Here is a 16,312-nt window from a genome sequence, read left to right as displayed (position 1 = left end):
TCAGTTTCCTCATTATTCCTCATAATATGAGACTCTATTTCCCAGGATTGTTGTGAAGATTAAAAATGAGATAATATTTGTAAAGCAGTTTACAAATCTTAAGGTGCCATGTAATTTCTGACTTATTATATCTGCATAAGATAGTAGCTTACACTTTTATAGAATTTTCACACGGATGATCTCATTTATGCCTTACACTATTCCTATCTAGCGAGCATGATTGCCCCTGTTATATAGATGAGAACTCATTGGCTAAATCACTTTCCCAAGATCACTCGGGTATGAAGTGGTAGGGCTGGTTCTAAAACCCAGGTCCTAATTTCTAAGTGGCCTTCCCATTATTGCTTATTGCTTCTGACTGTAGTACCAAGGAACTTCTATGATGCTCCTATTCTCTGGCCTATCTTCTGCTAATAAGCCCTGGGGTTCACGGGCTCTGTCTCTTGATTTGTTATGTTCACTGTCCCATTCTCTCATCCTGGATTCCTGTTGTAAAGGCGTTTTCTTTCTCAAATGTAGTAACGATGGAATGATGTTAACAGCCTTGGAATCTGCCAGTTAATCTTGACTAGGTTGTGAATATTTTCCACCTCTTTTTGAACCTGTTTCTCACCCTGTCTCCAGGTTTGGGTCCTCCTGACTTCTGGAAGGCATTTTTGCCTTGGCTGAACTTCTAAAAGTTCCTCCCACAGATTTTAGACTAACAACAATCTTTCTTCACCGTGTCCTAAAAGAGTAAATGTCTCTCGGCCCCTTTGCTTTGGCTTTTTAGATGATAAAGACTCTTTTAGATGAGAAGGTTCCCCTTTCCTTATGTATAAAATAAGAGGCTTGAATTGAATGATTGCTGAAGCTCCTCCTGGCTTGAAATCCAGTGATCCTAAATATTACCATATACATGGAAGATAATCTGGGGTAAAGGGAAGCTAGGTGGCACACTGGAGTTGGAGTCAGCAAGACTCAACTTCATGAATTCAAGTCTGGTCTCAGGCACTTACTTACTATCTGTGTAACTTGGGCAAGTCACTGAAAACCCTGTCTGCCTCAGTTTCCTCCTATGTAAAATTAGCTGGAGAGGGAAATGGAAAACTACTCCAGCATCTCTGACAAGAAAACCCCAAATGAGGTCACAAAGAGTCAGATATGACTGAAACAACACAACAACAAAAACACCAAACTTGGGAAAGGCCTTGAAGATTATTTCCTTTATTCACACTCTGCCTAATCTCATAGGATATTCTGAGAATCAAGAGAAGAGAATGGAATAAGAAATTGTTTATTGCATGTTTGGAGAATTGAAATATATGTTTTGGGGAACTGATAGAATCATATGTATATGTGTGTGTTTGTGTGTGTGTGTGTGTGTGTGTGTGTGTGTGTGTGTATGTTGGGTTAGGGAAGGATTGAAAATACATACATTCTTTTTTGATAAGAAAATCAAATTGGGTAAATCTCTAGTAATTGGGGATGATGTCTGTAAACAATTTTGACCTTTTGGATACATGGTGTAAAGTTATGAGCACTGAGCTTAGAACAAGAAGATCTGGGTTCAAAGATCTGGGATTTGGACACTTATAGCCACGTGACTTTGTCTAAATGTGTTTCCTCATCTGTAAAATGGGGATTGGTTATGATATTTGCATTCACACCATTGTGGAGAAAGTACCTTGTAAATAAAAACAATTTTAAAATGTGAGCAGTTATCTGGAGATATTGTTAGATGATGTGCCTTTAAATTCAGAGTCTAAAGTAGACTTTGGGGCCTGGGGCAAGTAATGGAAATTATTCCAGGAGCTCGAAGTTTACTTTCATTTAGTAGAGGAGAGGGAAGGAAAGGGGGAAGGAAATAGAGACTCTGGGACATTGGCATAAGACAACTGCTGGGGTGAATGGAGGGGGTGAGGAGTAGAGATTTAGGGAGGAGATGAGGAGCTCACTCTAGCTGGCCACCTTGTACCTTCCTATTTTAACTCCTTAATATTGCTAACTAGGTGCTTCATTCTGTTTTTTTTTTTTCCAATACATTGCAGGGACTGCCAGTGCTGTCATGCCCTCTAAAGTCAGCACCCTGGGCAAAGTCCTAGTTGCCTAGCCCTAGTTAGAGTTCTATTTAAATTGTAAATAGTTTAATAGTAAATGACATATAAATGATAGTATCATTTAAAAATTAATTTCTTTTATATAAAGTAACTTAATGTTTCTTTTACTCCATTTCCTTTGTGAAGTTACTCCCTGAGTGAAGACACCCAAGGCTGGCTGAGAATTGATGGAGTCACTGGTGAGATCTTTACCATGGGACACTTGGATAGGGAAACTGCAAAGAATTATCGAGTGAAAGTAATAGCCACTGAGAAAGGTGAGCAATTAAAATATAATAATGCTTTCCAGATATAGATAAAAAGCTAGTGGTAAAATGGGCCAACAGAGGCAGAAAGAGTAATTTATTAGCTATTTGGATTAAACATGAATGAATGAAAAAGTATTTATTAAATGCTTATTTAAATACCAGGCACTGAGCTAACCACTGTGGAAGCAAATACGAAGAAACATGATAATCCCTGTCCTCAAGGAGCTTACAATCTAATAGGGAGAGAGAGGTGGCTTTGGTCAGGGAAGTCACAGGTCTGGTGAGTAGAATCATAGGGAAGTTGATTAACATATCCTTTCTAGGAATGATTGCTTTTCTCAGAGCTAGAGGTTCAAAGGAGGTGAGGGGAAGATTATCTGTTGGCAGAGTATAAAGTTGACCAGCCATGGAGCATCTTGGTGGAAGTGGATTAGGGCTAGATAGAGTAAATAGTCACTAATCAAAAGCCTAGGGTCACAAGGCAGGAGCTGAGTGCTGGGTAGAAGCTGGAAGTTGGAGCATAGCAAGAGGGTATGAAGATGTCCAGGGATCAAAACTATCTGAGGGGAAGCCATTCCAATATTATATAAGTACTTATTTTATCTTCAACCCAGATCTACCTTAGTGTAGTGAGAGAGGAGGGAGTTAAAAAAAAAAAAGAAAAAGAAAATTTTGGTCTAGGCTCATCTCTTTCTGGGGCTCTCTGTATTTTTTTTTGGTCCTGCTAGAGTGAGAGTGGCTTTGGAAATACCTGTACTCCCAGCAAATGCTCCCACTAGGGTGGAACACGTGTGGAGATTAGCTAGGCTCTGTGATATTACTCTCGTTCTCTTCCCCTCATCATATTTGACATGCCCTAGAGTTTCTCTCAGGAGGAAGGATGATCTGCCACCAATATCACTTCCAGAGACTACCACATTTGGCAGCTGAGGAATGCCATTGTAGATTTATTTGAACCTCAGTAACACCTTATTCCTTTGCCCTATCTCCTGAGGCTTCAATCTTTTATCATCGAAACATTTGAAAAGAAAATGAAAATTTCAACAATTCAACCTGAAGGTTCTTTTTGATATATTGTATAAGAGGTACCCAATATGTCTATATTTCAGAAAGAAAGAGAAATAAGAACAAAAGAAAAGACTGTGAGGAAATTCCACTGTTGTCCCCCAATCAAATGTTAGCAGCAAGAGAAGGACCCAACCACATTTTCTGCCTCAGTTCCCTTGATCTCTCGGGTCAGTAGTCTTATCCGTAAAATGAGAAGATTAGAATTAAAGACCTCCAAGGTCCCTTCTAATTCTAGACCTAAGAGCCTGTGAGATATAGAGTACATTAGTCAAGCTGAGTCAAAGTTCGCATAAGCTAAGTTGTAAATGGCATAACATACATGTATGCTAAAAATGGACCTCATACTCATGAAAAGTAATGGACCCTTCAAGAACACCACCATGGGCAGCTGGATAGAGCACTGGCCCTGGAGTCAGGAGGACCTGAGTTCAAATATGGCCTCTGACACATAACATTTACTAGTTGTGTGACCCTGGGCAAGTCATTTAATTCCATTGCCTAGCCAAAAAACAAACAAACAAAAACCTGCTACTATCCTCAAACCTTTCAATAGAGCAAAATTCCCTTCCCCTGCTACAAACCACATACACAAAAAGCCCTTTGAATTGCTCATCACCATTAAAAGAAACACTTTCCAATATATTCAACCTGTCTATTCCTTCATTTCAACCTCAGGTTATGTTTCCTTGAAGCTCAAACTAATTTTGAATGAATTATTGGTAAAAAGATAATTGGGGAATAAGAATTTTCAAGAAATTTTGAAAGCTGTTTCTTTTTTTTACCCTTCCTAATACATAAACACATTGCACACATCTCATCCTTGGGATCAAAAAGAATCTTAGGTTAAAATAAATAAAGCAGGCACATATTTAAGGGAATGAAAACTGTGGCTACAGAGGGCCTGGGATGCCCCAAATGCTCAAGATAAATTGAACTACACAACAACTTCCTTCTTAAAGGCTTGGTGTGAGTCACCAGTGACTCCTTTTCTTACATATCAACAGTGACTCCAAAACTTCACAATGGCACAATGGTGATGAGAGAGAGAGAAATAGACATAGAGAGAGAGACAGAGAGAGAAAGAGAGAGTGAGAGAGAGACAGAGACAGAGAAAGATCAGGAATCCTAACTCTCAGTCTAGCTACTGAAAATACTAATCACCTTATCCTCTCAGAGGTATTAGACAATGTTCATTAGGTTAAATCAGAAATCCATTGTATCTTTAAGTTAGAATGATCCTTAGTAGACATTTACTCTCATTTCCCCCCAAATCATAAATCGCCTTTATAACATTCATGACAAGGGCTGAACAAACCTTTCCTTGTAGATCTCCTACAATGGGAGGTCACTACCCAGAGGCAGCACAAGACAGCATTATGCTTTGGTTAGGCAATGGGAGGGCTCTAAGTGATTATCAAGATAAATAGATGAAGTGGATATTTTGCTGGAATTTCACAAGTTGAGATTATTCACATATTTAAATGGCTTTGTGATCTCATTATTTCAGAAGTTCCATACTTTGATCAGACTGCAACTCATTCATACCTGAGCAACTCTTAGTCCATGGCCTCCCATGGGTTCATCACAGAAGGTTCATCCAATGTGTTGGTCTTTTTTGCCTTCGCCCGACATACAAAGAACAGTTCAGTTAATGATTTAAAGTCTATAGGGTACAGCTAAATTGGCACAAATGTTTATTATACCTACCCACAGCACAACATAGGGATTAACACTCAACTTTGGTCATATTTTTAATTGCTACCATTGGTGGAAGTGTTGTGAATCTCACCCAAGGTTCAGAAATCCGGTCAAAAATGGCTAATATCAGCCTTTGCCACTTCAGAGGAGCATAAGAATAAAAGAATAAGGAAAATCTTGTTGTTATTGTTGTCTTTGTTAAAGTAGAGTGTTTGCTTGGTTGCTGTCCTTCGTTCTCCAAGAGGACCAAAATGGCATCACTATGCTAGAATCAAGTTACAATGCCAACAACTGTGGCTGATCAGACCCATACAAGCTCGGAATGCTCTACCATAGGTTGGGCACAAATAATCCATGTGAACATTTGGAGTGGGTTCTCTAAATTTGCACATCTCATATTTCTTTTGAGCTATGTCAATTCTTCTTTGCTCATAAAACACAGCCCCTTCTCTGATGAGGCCATGCCATGCTGGGTGAGCCTATGCCAGTGTCTCCTGTGTCACACAATCAGTTCCAAAGTTCTTGTATTACTTCTTCTGACCATCATGCGAGTGCTTGCCCTGTCTGATTTCTCCATAAAGTAATCTTTAGGCAAGCATATGTTTGGCATTCAAACAACATGGTCAGCTGATTGTAGTTGTGAAGGTAAAGTATAGACAAGGAACAACAGAACAAAGGTAGGGAAATCCAGCAGGGAGGCCAATACACATTTGTTGAATTACGGTGTGCCACATACTATGCTGAGTGATGGGGCAATGGAGAAGTATAAGAAATCTAGGCTTACTCCACTAGAATCAGGCAGACATCAGGTAGAAAAATAAGCAGAAAAAAAATAACTGTGGTCAATTTTTTAGAAAGGAAGGAGCCTTCATTCATTCACTTATTCATTCATTTTTGTCATGAGGGAAAATGTAGAAATATCACATTGACTGCAAATGTTCTTCATTTCTGTAGGTGGATCCTATCTGACTTCATCAGCATATTTCCAATTAACCCTCCTGGATGTGAATGACAACCCTCCTCGGCTAAAGAAAGACTATACTGGCTTCTTCTTCTGCCATCCACTTACTGCACTGGGAAGTGTCATTTTTCAAGCCACTGATGATGACCAGCAACCACCTTGGGGTCCACAGTTTGATTTCTCCCTTGGGAATGATGGGTTGCAGAATGATTGGGAACTTTCCAAAATCAATGGTGAGTTGTCAAAATTCCACTGATAAGGAGACCTAGTTTATGGACTGCATTTAGAACTTGGTGAAACATTTGATTGGGTTTTTGCAAGCTTGTAGAAATCAATTAAGACTCACTTTCTGCCTGCTGATGGGATGTTAGGTTGTTTTGAACTTAAATCAACAAGCTCCCACCAGGAGAATGCCTTGAATGTTAGAAAAATGAAGAATTTTTGAGACAAAAGATATTCTTACATATGTAACTTTCTTGACCTTGGATAAAGAGTGAAATGAGCTCACAGAATAGCATCGCATCATTGACTACAGTTAGATTGGAGGTTGGTAGTTGTGAAAATCATTTTCATTGACTATTCGCTAAAACTTTACCTTATCTTTATTGATACCTTTTGTTTTAAATCATTCATTTCTGAATATTTCCACTCAGTGAGCTTTTCCATGTAGCACATTGGCTGTTTTCTATGCCATATCTGTGAGTCAAGGTAGAGTACTTCTAGAGACATTCAAAAATTCTAGGCAGACAAACTAAAGGGAAAGAATGGGAAGTGAGTTGCCATTACATCAAGATAGCTCTAAGTAGCAAGTATGACTTTTGGAAACCTGTTAATTTTATTAAATAATATAAAGAGAAAAGATTAAAAAGAGAAACTAGAGATGTACATTTATGCTTGATCTATTCTAGGAGAGGGGCTTTGTGGCACAGTGGAAAGAGCACTGTGTTTGGGATCAGAGATCTTGGATTCAAATCCTGTCTCTGATACTCAATACCTGTGTTACTTAACTTCTGTAGCATACTTAAAAAAAAAGGTGATCGGGTTGAACTATGAGGGTTTCTTAACCTGAGGTCTGTGAGGTGGTTTTTTCTTTAAAGTATTTTCATAACTTTTTCAGTGAAATTAGTTTCCTTTGTAATCCTATATACAAGGAATGCCCAAAGTCTTAGTGCAGTCTTAGTCTATTAAATTTTAATAACTTCAAGCTATTGTTAGTATTTTATAGTATAATTATTATACAATCATACAATTAATGATATTTAATCAACACATTTGATTATATAATGTTTGAATTATCAATAATAAAATTAATTTAATTAATGCATTAAATTAATGCATTTAAAAACATTATTCTGGAAAGGCATCCATAGGCTCTACCATGTTGCCAAAGGGGTTTAAAGAGTTAAGAACCCTAAGATTCCTTCTAATTCTAGATCTATGATCTTAAATAGAAGGATAGTGTTAACAGTGAAGTGCTTTAGTCATTTTCTGACCATGAGAATATAGGGGTAACATTTCCCTTTCTGCTTTGGATAATCTAACTCCCATTACATGTGTGACCACTTACATCCTCAGTATACAAGCAAAGCTGCAAAAGACTTTGAAACCACATCCCCTGATCAGGTTGTTCACTGATTTGGATCCTACTTCAAAGGTGGGAGAAGTGTTCCCAGAACAGAGAGAGTTTAAGGTATTTCTTCATTTAAATCTTTGTCTAATCTGCCCCCTTTGACAGGCACCCATGCTAAACTTTCCATGAAACACACAAATTTCGAAGAGAAGGTGTACGAAGTTTCAGTTAAAATAAATGATAGGGGAATACCACCTTTAGAAAACACTGTCTCTTTCCCAGGTGAGTTATATCTCAGTTTTTTTTTTTAACATTTTGGGGTAATGTTTACTGGTTAGGAATAGCTGCCTGGGAGCTGTGTCTACTCTGTCTTCATTTCTCTTTTATAGAATTAGTCAGTCAATAAATATTTATTAAGCACCTGCTAGGTGGTAGGCACTAGGCTGAGAGCTGGGGATACAAAGAAAGGCAAAAGACAGTTCTTACCCTCAAGAAGCTTACAGACCAGTGGTCTAAAGGGGAAGACAACATGCAAAAGGAAGCTGAAAAGCAAAGGAGGGGAGAGAAGGTACTTGGGCATGATATGGTGCAGGAGATAAGAGAACTGACCTCAGAGACAGAAAGTCCTGAGTTGGAGACATGCCTCTAACAGGTGTGGACTGTTAGACTCTGGGTGAGTTGATTAACCTCTGAATGCCCCAGGCAACTCCCTATGACCATAAGTTACTTAGTAGTTCTAGATCTACATTGATGAATAGACTTTCTTCATTGGGTGTTCTCTACTCCATGGAATCCTCAGGTCAGGACAGAAATGAACAAAAGTAGTACCTTTGTGGGATAGAGGAACAGATAAGGTGAACTCTTTCTAAATAACATTTGATTTGCTTTTCAGTCACTATGTGCAAGTGTGCTACTGATGGATGGTGCTTCCAGCCAGTGGATTCTCTTCCTGGGTTACCCACAACAGGCATGGCAATTGGCATATTCCTAACTGTTTTTTTGATCGTTGGTGAGTGTCCAGTCTTAGTCCTTAGTCTAAGAAGCAGGGGTGACTTGAACTGACATCTAGACCTATATTCCATTAGCTATGGTGGTAGCAACTAGAGCAATAGGAAAGATAAAGCTTTGGCTAATTGTCATGCATAAGGCATGTTAGTAATAATAGCAGCTAAAGTTTATGTCACATCTTATTATGTTATCTCATTCCATCTCCCAAACAATCTTGTGCATTGTGTGTGTCTGGAATATATTGTTATCCCCATTTTACATATGAGGAAACTGAGGCTGGAAGAAGTTGAACCAATTGACCAAGATCACGCAATGAATATGTGGTGACATTCGAACCCAGGTCTTTTGACCCTAAGGCTAATGCTCTTTCAGAATACTGAGCCATGATGCCTTACATTGACGTGGGTCATAGTACCTAGCTTATTACCTTCTGGTGGCAGATAAACTCAATATGTTCCAAACAGAATTTGCTTTCTTCCCACCTTGCCCAATCCACCATTTTCCAAACTTCACTATTTCTGACCAGGGCAAGGCTAGCCTTCTAGTCTCCCAGGTTCATAACCTTGGCATTATCCTTAACTGCACATGCTCCCTCACTCTTCACGGCCAGTCATTTGTCTTACCTTGACATTTCTGTTTCCACATCTCTTGTATCCAAGGTCTTCTCACTAGTCACTACTCATATCGTCTTATTCAAGGCACTTGTTACCTCTCACCTGGGATTCCTAATTCCTCAATGGCTTCCTAATTGGTCTCCTTGCCTCAAATCTCTTTCCACTCCAATTCATCCTCCGCACAGTGGCTAAAGTGTTTTTTTTCTTAAACATAGGTCTGACCATATCACTTCCCTACTCAATAAACTGCAGTGGTTCCCTATCATCTCTAGGATAAAATATAAACACCTCTCTTTTTAAAGCCTTTCACAACCTGGTTCCCACTTAACTTTCTAGCCTCATTTTAATTACTCCTCTTCCCGTATTCTAAAGTCTAGCCAAATGGGCTAGACTCCTTATACATGACAATCCATCTCCCATCTCTGTACCTTACCACCATCCATTCTCCATACCTGTAATGTATTTCCTTCTTATTTCCATCTTTTAGAATTCCTTGTTTTCTTCAAGAGTACATGAAGCCTTTCTCCTGATACTTCCTGTTGCTTGTGTCTTCCCTCTCCAAAACACTATATATTTTTCTGCATATTCTATGTGTGTGTACATATGTGTATAAACACATATATGTTAGTTTGTTGTTGTTGTTGTTGTTTTTCAGTTGTGTCCAACTCTTGTGGTCCCTTTTGGGGTTTTCTTGGCAAAGATACTGGAATGGTTTGCCATTTCCTTCTCCAGTTCATTTGACAGATGAGGAAACTGAGGCAAACAGGTTCAGTAACTTGCCCAGGGTCACACAGCTAGTAAGTGCCTGGGGCCAGATTTGAATTCAGGAAGAGGAATTTTTCTGACTCCAGGCCTGGCACTCTATCCACTGTACCACCTAGATGCCCTACAGGTACAGATGTATACATATATATCCATGTTGTCTTCCTTCATAGAATATAAGTTCCTTGAGGGCAAGGACTACTTTTTTCATTATATCCCCAGCTCCTAGAACTATGCTTGGCATATAGCAGGTACTTTAAAAATGCTTGATGTGGCATAAAGCAGTTTCATAAAACAAAGAGACAGCACTTTGATGTCTAGTATCAAGTAAAGCTTCCAGAATAGAAGCAGATGGTACAGGCAGTAGTCATATTACCACTGTTAGAATATTCAGCTGCCCCATGGAAATGCCAGTGTCTCTTGGGTAATTCCCTCTATGAGGGTGGTTGTATCCTCAGTCAGTACCTGGCACATAATAGCTGCTGAGCAAATATTTGTTGATTATTAGATTTTATTGTTGTTTAGAGAAGAGAGGAATTATACATCTTTTCTTGGTCTTCTTCCAAGGTTGTGGACCCCCCAAACTCTATATTGTCTCAGATAAGCTCTGTTATATTTCCTAAAGAACCCTTTTTGAGCTTATTTTTCATAGTAGATGACAGGTCCTACTATTTTAATTCTTTTACAGGTTCCCTGGTTCCCAGAAGTTTTTCGTAGATAGCTAAATGATGTTTTAGCAGTTCCTTTTTAAAGTTAGGTAAATTAAAGCCTGGAGAAGAATAATCTTTCTCTGAATGTAAGCCAGATAAAACAGATATTCTAGGAAATGCAGGTACTGATTTAGATATGGATTTGGTAAAATCTCAGATTTATTCCTTTCAAAGTGATTATAGAGAAGAAGAGGGGCTTAGGTTTCTGCAACAGAATACTAATCAGTATTTCTATTTCTCTCCTTGCAATCCATACATTCTTCACTTTATAAATAGTGTTGAGGATCTGGACCTCTGATTTTACTGGTAGAGAGCATGGAAACTCCCTTCACTGTTACAGATTGGCAACTTGTGTAAACTGTATTCTTAGAGAGTTTCCTGGGGTACTAAGAGATTAAATGACATATAGAATCACATAGGCAGGACTTTGTCTTCAACTTAATGCTACATGCATCTCTTTGTTTTTTACATACTGGTTTACATGCTGTCTCCCCAATTAGACTATGAGCTCCTTGAGGGGAAGGAATGTTTATTCTTCTCTTTGAATCTCCAAGTTCTTAACAAGTGCCCAACATCTAGTATGTACTTATATTTATTGACCCTCTGACCCAAAGGTTCACCCTCTAGCCATTATGATTCGCTATTCCTCTGTCACATCATGCTGTCTCTCTTCTGCTCAATGATCTATAACAGCTACTTATTAATGATGGCATCAAGTCCAAGCAGTTCATTCTGCTTTTCTGTAAGACCCTACATAAGGGGATCCCACCTTACCTTACCTTCCAACCACATAATAAATGCCATTTCTCCCAAGAAAACACTCGTTTCTCATAGAAACCCTCTGTCCTTGTCAGACTGTTCTCCTTAGAACTGTTATCATTGCATCAAGAAGCTCCCTATTACAAGTGACATCAATTTCAAACTTCTCATCTGGTAATTGCATCTGTTTTATTTCACCAATTAGACTCTAAACTCTTTGAGCAGAGAAACCATGTTACCATACCTGGAGCCTAAATTTGGCAAGTAGGTGGTACAACGAACAGAGCACTGAACTTTGGAGTTGGGAAGACTGAGATTGAATTCTGCCTCAAAGGACTTACCAGTTGGGTGATCTTGAGCAAATCACTTGATTTCCCTGAGTCCTGAGCAAGTCAGTTACCCTCTCTGAGCCTCAGTTTCATCTTCTGCAAAATGAGAATACTAATAGCGCCTACCTCACATAGTTCTTAGGACCCTCAAATAAAATAACACATGAGAAGGGCTTTGCAAACCTTAAAATACTATGTAATGCTAGCTACAATCATTGCCTTAGATAGGGGTGGGGAACCTGTGGCCTCAAGGCCACATATGGCCCTCTAGGTCCTTACGTGAGTCCCTTTGATAGAATCCAACCTTCACAGAACAAATCCCCTTGATAAAAGGATTTATTTTGTAAAACTTAGGCTTAGTCAAAAGGCTGCATCCAAGGACCTAGAAGGTCACATGTGGCTTCGAGGCTTCAGGTTCCCCATCCCCTGGCTTAGTCTAAAAGGTTCAAGGGCAGCTAGGTGGTGCAGTGGATAGAGCACTGGGTCTGACATCAGGAAGACTCTCTTCCTGAGTTCAAATCTAGCTTCAGACACTTACTAGCTGTGTGACCCTGGGTAAGTCACTTAACCTTCCTTGCCTCCATTTCTTCACTTGTCAAATGATCTGGAGGCAGAAATGGCAAATCGCTCTAGAATCTTTGCCAAGAAAATCCCAAATGGAGTCATGAAGAGTAGGATGTGACTGAAAAAACAACAACAAAAAGCAGGTTCAAGAGTTTTTTTCTTTTTTTAAAAATGAAATAAGCACTCATGAATCATAAAATCCAACTAAAGCCACATCAATAATTACAGTTTAAAAAACACATAATATATGAGAATAAAAGAAGGATAAAACACAACTTCCCTTCAGTTGTCAGAGTCAAGAACTGAAGGAAGCATGATGTGCCTACAGTTCAAACTCGGGAAAATATTTCAAACCACTGTGTCTTCCCCAAGTCTAATTCTTTGCCATTCAAACCACCAGATGTGCAATGCACTTGATGGCGCTGAGCAGCTAATGGCTGCAACAGCCCCTAGAACAAGCCCAGGATCCCAAAACTTCCATTCCTTAAGCTATTTTTTCCTCATTAAAACCCATGTTTATTTAATACGAATGGTTCATCATATTATAAAAAGGCAGGATGGTCTATTGGATAGAGAGCCTACCTTGAAGTCAGGAGCCTGGGTTCAAGTCTTATCTCTGACCCTTACTGGCTCTATGACCCTGGATAAACCTTTTAACCTCTCAGTGCTCTAAGTAACTCTCAACAGAGATGTTAAATGTGTGGTCAGCTGGCAATATTCATGAGTGTGGCCCGAACCCAGTGAAAATGTAATTGGGAAATACTTAACAAAATATTTCAAAATAAATTAAAATAAATAAATACATTAAAGCATAGATCATATCACATTTTAAAACTAAGTCAATATGTCCCAAAAGGGATTCTTATGTGTGGATTAGTGGCCTCATACCAAAATCACAAGACTATCCTTTGTTGTTGTTCGGTTATTTCGCTCGTGTCCAACTCTTTGTGACCCCATTTAGGGTTTTCTTGGCAGAGATACTGGAGTGATTTGCCCTTGCTTTCTCCAGCTCATTTTGCAGCTGAGGAAACTGAGGCAAACAGGGTTAAGTGACTTAGCCAGGGTCACACATTAGTATGTGTCTGAGGCCAGATTTGAATGCAGGAAGATGAGTCTTCCTGACTTCAGGCCCTGCACTCTGTATACTGTGCCACCCAACTGTCCTTTGGTCCCTATCCTACAGTTGATTAATATGAACCTTTTGCAAACTCATTAAATGACTGTGTACTTTTTTTTTATTAGCATCTATTTTACAATGGATTTTTCTCTTTCAGGTGTGACTTTAACAGCTACATTTATCCATTTGAAGAAAAAGAAGAATCAAAATGAAACCAATTTAGAAAGTGCTCAGTCACCTGAAAATGTACCTCTAAGGACATGATTATCAAGGGCAGTTTTTGAGTTTAACTACCACATGCATATTTGCCAGTGTGACCTTTTGTTCCATCATTATGCTTTTTGAAAAATGTAAAAACATCAACCAATATCTGCTCTTTCAGATTTTTGACAGAAAGTTCCTCTCACCCAATCTTTAGTTACTTTTAAATGTTATACAGGCACATACTTTCCATTCTTCCATGGCATGTTTCTTCTACGTCACCCTTGGTTATTTATCCAAGAGTTTGAATGAGCATTGAGACCCAGGAGGCCTGGTACTATAGTGGAAAGAGTACAAGGCTAGGAGTCAGAAAGCGATGGATTCAAATTCTGTCCCCAGCACAAACTAGGCTGTGTGACAATGGGCAATGCAATTCCCATCCTGACAAAATCACAGATCCTCAAGTATTTATAGTCAGGACATGGAAACTGCCGTTTGTTTAGTACCATTGCAGAAGGGAAGACAGTATCTCTCTCTCTCTTGGTACAAGTTCTGCTACAGTATTTCACTGCATAATCGTCACAGATTTTATGCCAATTTTTGTTTTTGCAAAAAAGTGGGGTTCAACCATTACGTGAAACTTTTCTAAAAAAATTACACTGTGATTGCTTAAAAATCATTTATTACTAAACTGTATCACTGGTAGACAAACAGTACAGTTTAGAGGAAGATGCAAGTCTTACCATGTCACATGACTTTCTCATGGCAGCTTTTCCTGACCATTCGCTCCCCTTGCACCTAAGGCTCTTCATTAGCTTGAATGACAATACCTTAATACTAAACAAACCACACAGTCCACTTTTGGAAATATACTGACAATGTCAGTGCACTGAGAATTCTAGGCTGTGACTTGCAATGTGCAAGAGAAAGGCATATCCATATGCCATTGGTGAATACACTGTTGCTCTGTTTACCTTCTAAGGGGCATGACAAATAGAATTATACCATAAAATGATTCTGTGATGAAAGGTTGTAAATCAATTTTGGGACTGAAAAAAATACCATCAGGTGCAACAATTATGAAGTGAAACATGGTGTTCTGATATTTCCCATCCACATTTTCTCCATTATGCTTGATGTGGTATAAAGTATCCACATCCAGGAATTTTCAAGTTTCGCTCTACCAAAACGTCCTGGCCCTCTGCTTCAGAAGTCTTGGGTATTACTTATCCTCTTTTTTCTCTGTATGTCTTTTAAAAATGAGTTCTTTTGATACTTTTTTTAAAAGCATGGAATGGAATGCGATGGAAAAGCATTTATTAAGTGCTTACAATGGGAATGCATTTATTAAGTGCTTACTGTGTGCCAAGCAGGGAGTTAAGTGGTGGGGATATTACTAAAAAATTGAGAAGGGTCTTGTTTTCGAGAAGCTCAAATTCCATCTGGGGTGGGTGAGGACAACAAATCTTCATCATGTCCCAAGACTCCCACCCCAACGATAGAACCTCTCCTTATAATAAAGGTGTACAGTTAAGCAAAACAACCAACAAATTAGCCATAGCTGACACCATATAGCCCATTTCACATCAGTACTTTACCAGGAAGAAGAAGGTACTTCTCAGTATCCGCCTTCTAGTCTGTATATAACCACCTGTATCTCAATATTATCTCATTTGTATGGAAAGTTTATAATAGAAGGAAAAGAATAAAATTGGGCCTTAATTGGGGTGGGTGGAGGAGATTAATCTACCCGAATAACAACAAGAAATTCAGCATCATTAGTTTTTCTTCCCTCAGCATGGCTTGCTGGATTTCCCAGTTTTTAAATGGCCTGAACCAGGCATCCTTAACCAGCAACTTTGCTATATTTTAGCCATGGTGCATGGTGCAGAAGCCTAACAATTAACATGCCTTTTACAAGCACAGCATTACCCTCATGGGCTGCTGCTTTCCAACTTTGGATGCTTTTTGTATGTGTATTTTAATAGAGTTTTAGTCTTTTTTTTTTTTTTGCATTTTTACTATGTAAGAAAATAAAAAGAAGTGTTGATGTGAAATAAAAGTAAAATTTGACTTTTATAAATTTGTTTCTTTTCTCTTCTACTTCCATTCTTAGATCTTTGCATTAGTTGTGGAGAGAGAGGTACTTGGAGAGAAAGATGGTCAAGATGGTTAATGAATTGACTCTCTATGAACTATCAGTCTCAATTTTTTTTTTCAGAGCAGAAGGAGCCTGGAAGGAAAAAAATTTTGAAGTGCCATGAATCCTAGCTAACACAGCCACTAGGCTGCAACTTCCAAGGACAGATTACCTAAAATTTTTATTTTTAAAAAGAGTAAAAACCTCAACTCCCCACGTCCACAGTTCTTTCACCCCCTGCACACAATCCCTGCCACTTGGCCCCATGTTTTAGAGGATCAAAAGTCTAAGAGCAAGCTGCTTATGAGGTCTGGCTTCCAGTGGTGGGATGCAGGCAGCAAGATGCTACAAAAACTGTAACAGACATGTTAAAATGCTGGGGCTCTCTAGGGAGGAATCCAATTCAAACCAATAAATATTTATTAAGCCCCTGCTATATGCAGACAGGTAGGTGGCTCAGTGGA

The 16,312-nt window shown here is 38.9% G+C and overlaps 1 protein-coding gene across 1 annotated transcript in view; it reads left to right on the top strand.

Moving 5' to 3' along the window:
• The window catches only part of CDH17 (cadherin 17), a 31,001-nt gene extending 15,245 nt beyond the window's left edge, over window positions 1-15,756 (top strand). The window contains 5 exon segments of the mRNA XM_078151952.1: window positions 2,226-2,356; window positions 6,068-6,307; window positions 7,810-7,926; window positions 8,537-8,653; window positions 13,665-15,756. Of these exon segments, the coding sequence (XP_078008078.1) occupies window positions 2,226-2,356; window positions 6,068-6,307; window positions 7,810-7,926; window positions 8,537-8,653; window positions 13,665-13,771 (712 nt within the window). The 3' untranslated portion in view covers window positions 13,772-15,756.
• The last annotated feature ends 556 nt before the right edge of the window (window positions 15,757-16,312 follow it).

The sequence above is a fragment of the Phascolarctos cinereus genome, unplaced genomic scaffold (genome assembly GCF_003287225.1).
Source record: "Phascolarctos cinereus isolate Bilbo 61053 unplaced genomic scaffold, phaCin_HiC Scaffold_4;HRSCAF=312, whole genome shotgun sequence".
In the NCBI taxonomy this organism is placed as follows: Eukaryota; Metazoa; Chordata; class Mammalia; order Diprotodontia; family Phascolarctidae; genus Phascolarctos; species Phascolarctos cinereus.
The sequence above is the reverse complement of the archived record's forward strand: the minus strand, read 5'-3'. Positions and strand labels throughout refer to the sequence as shown.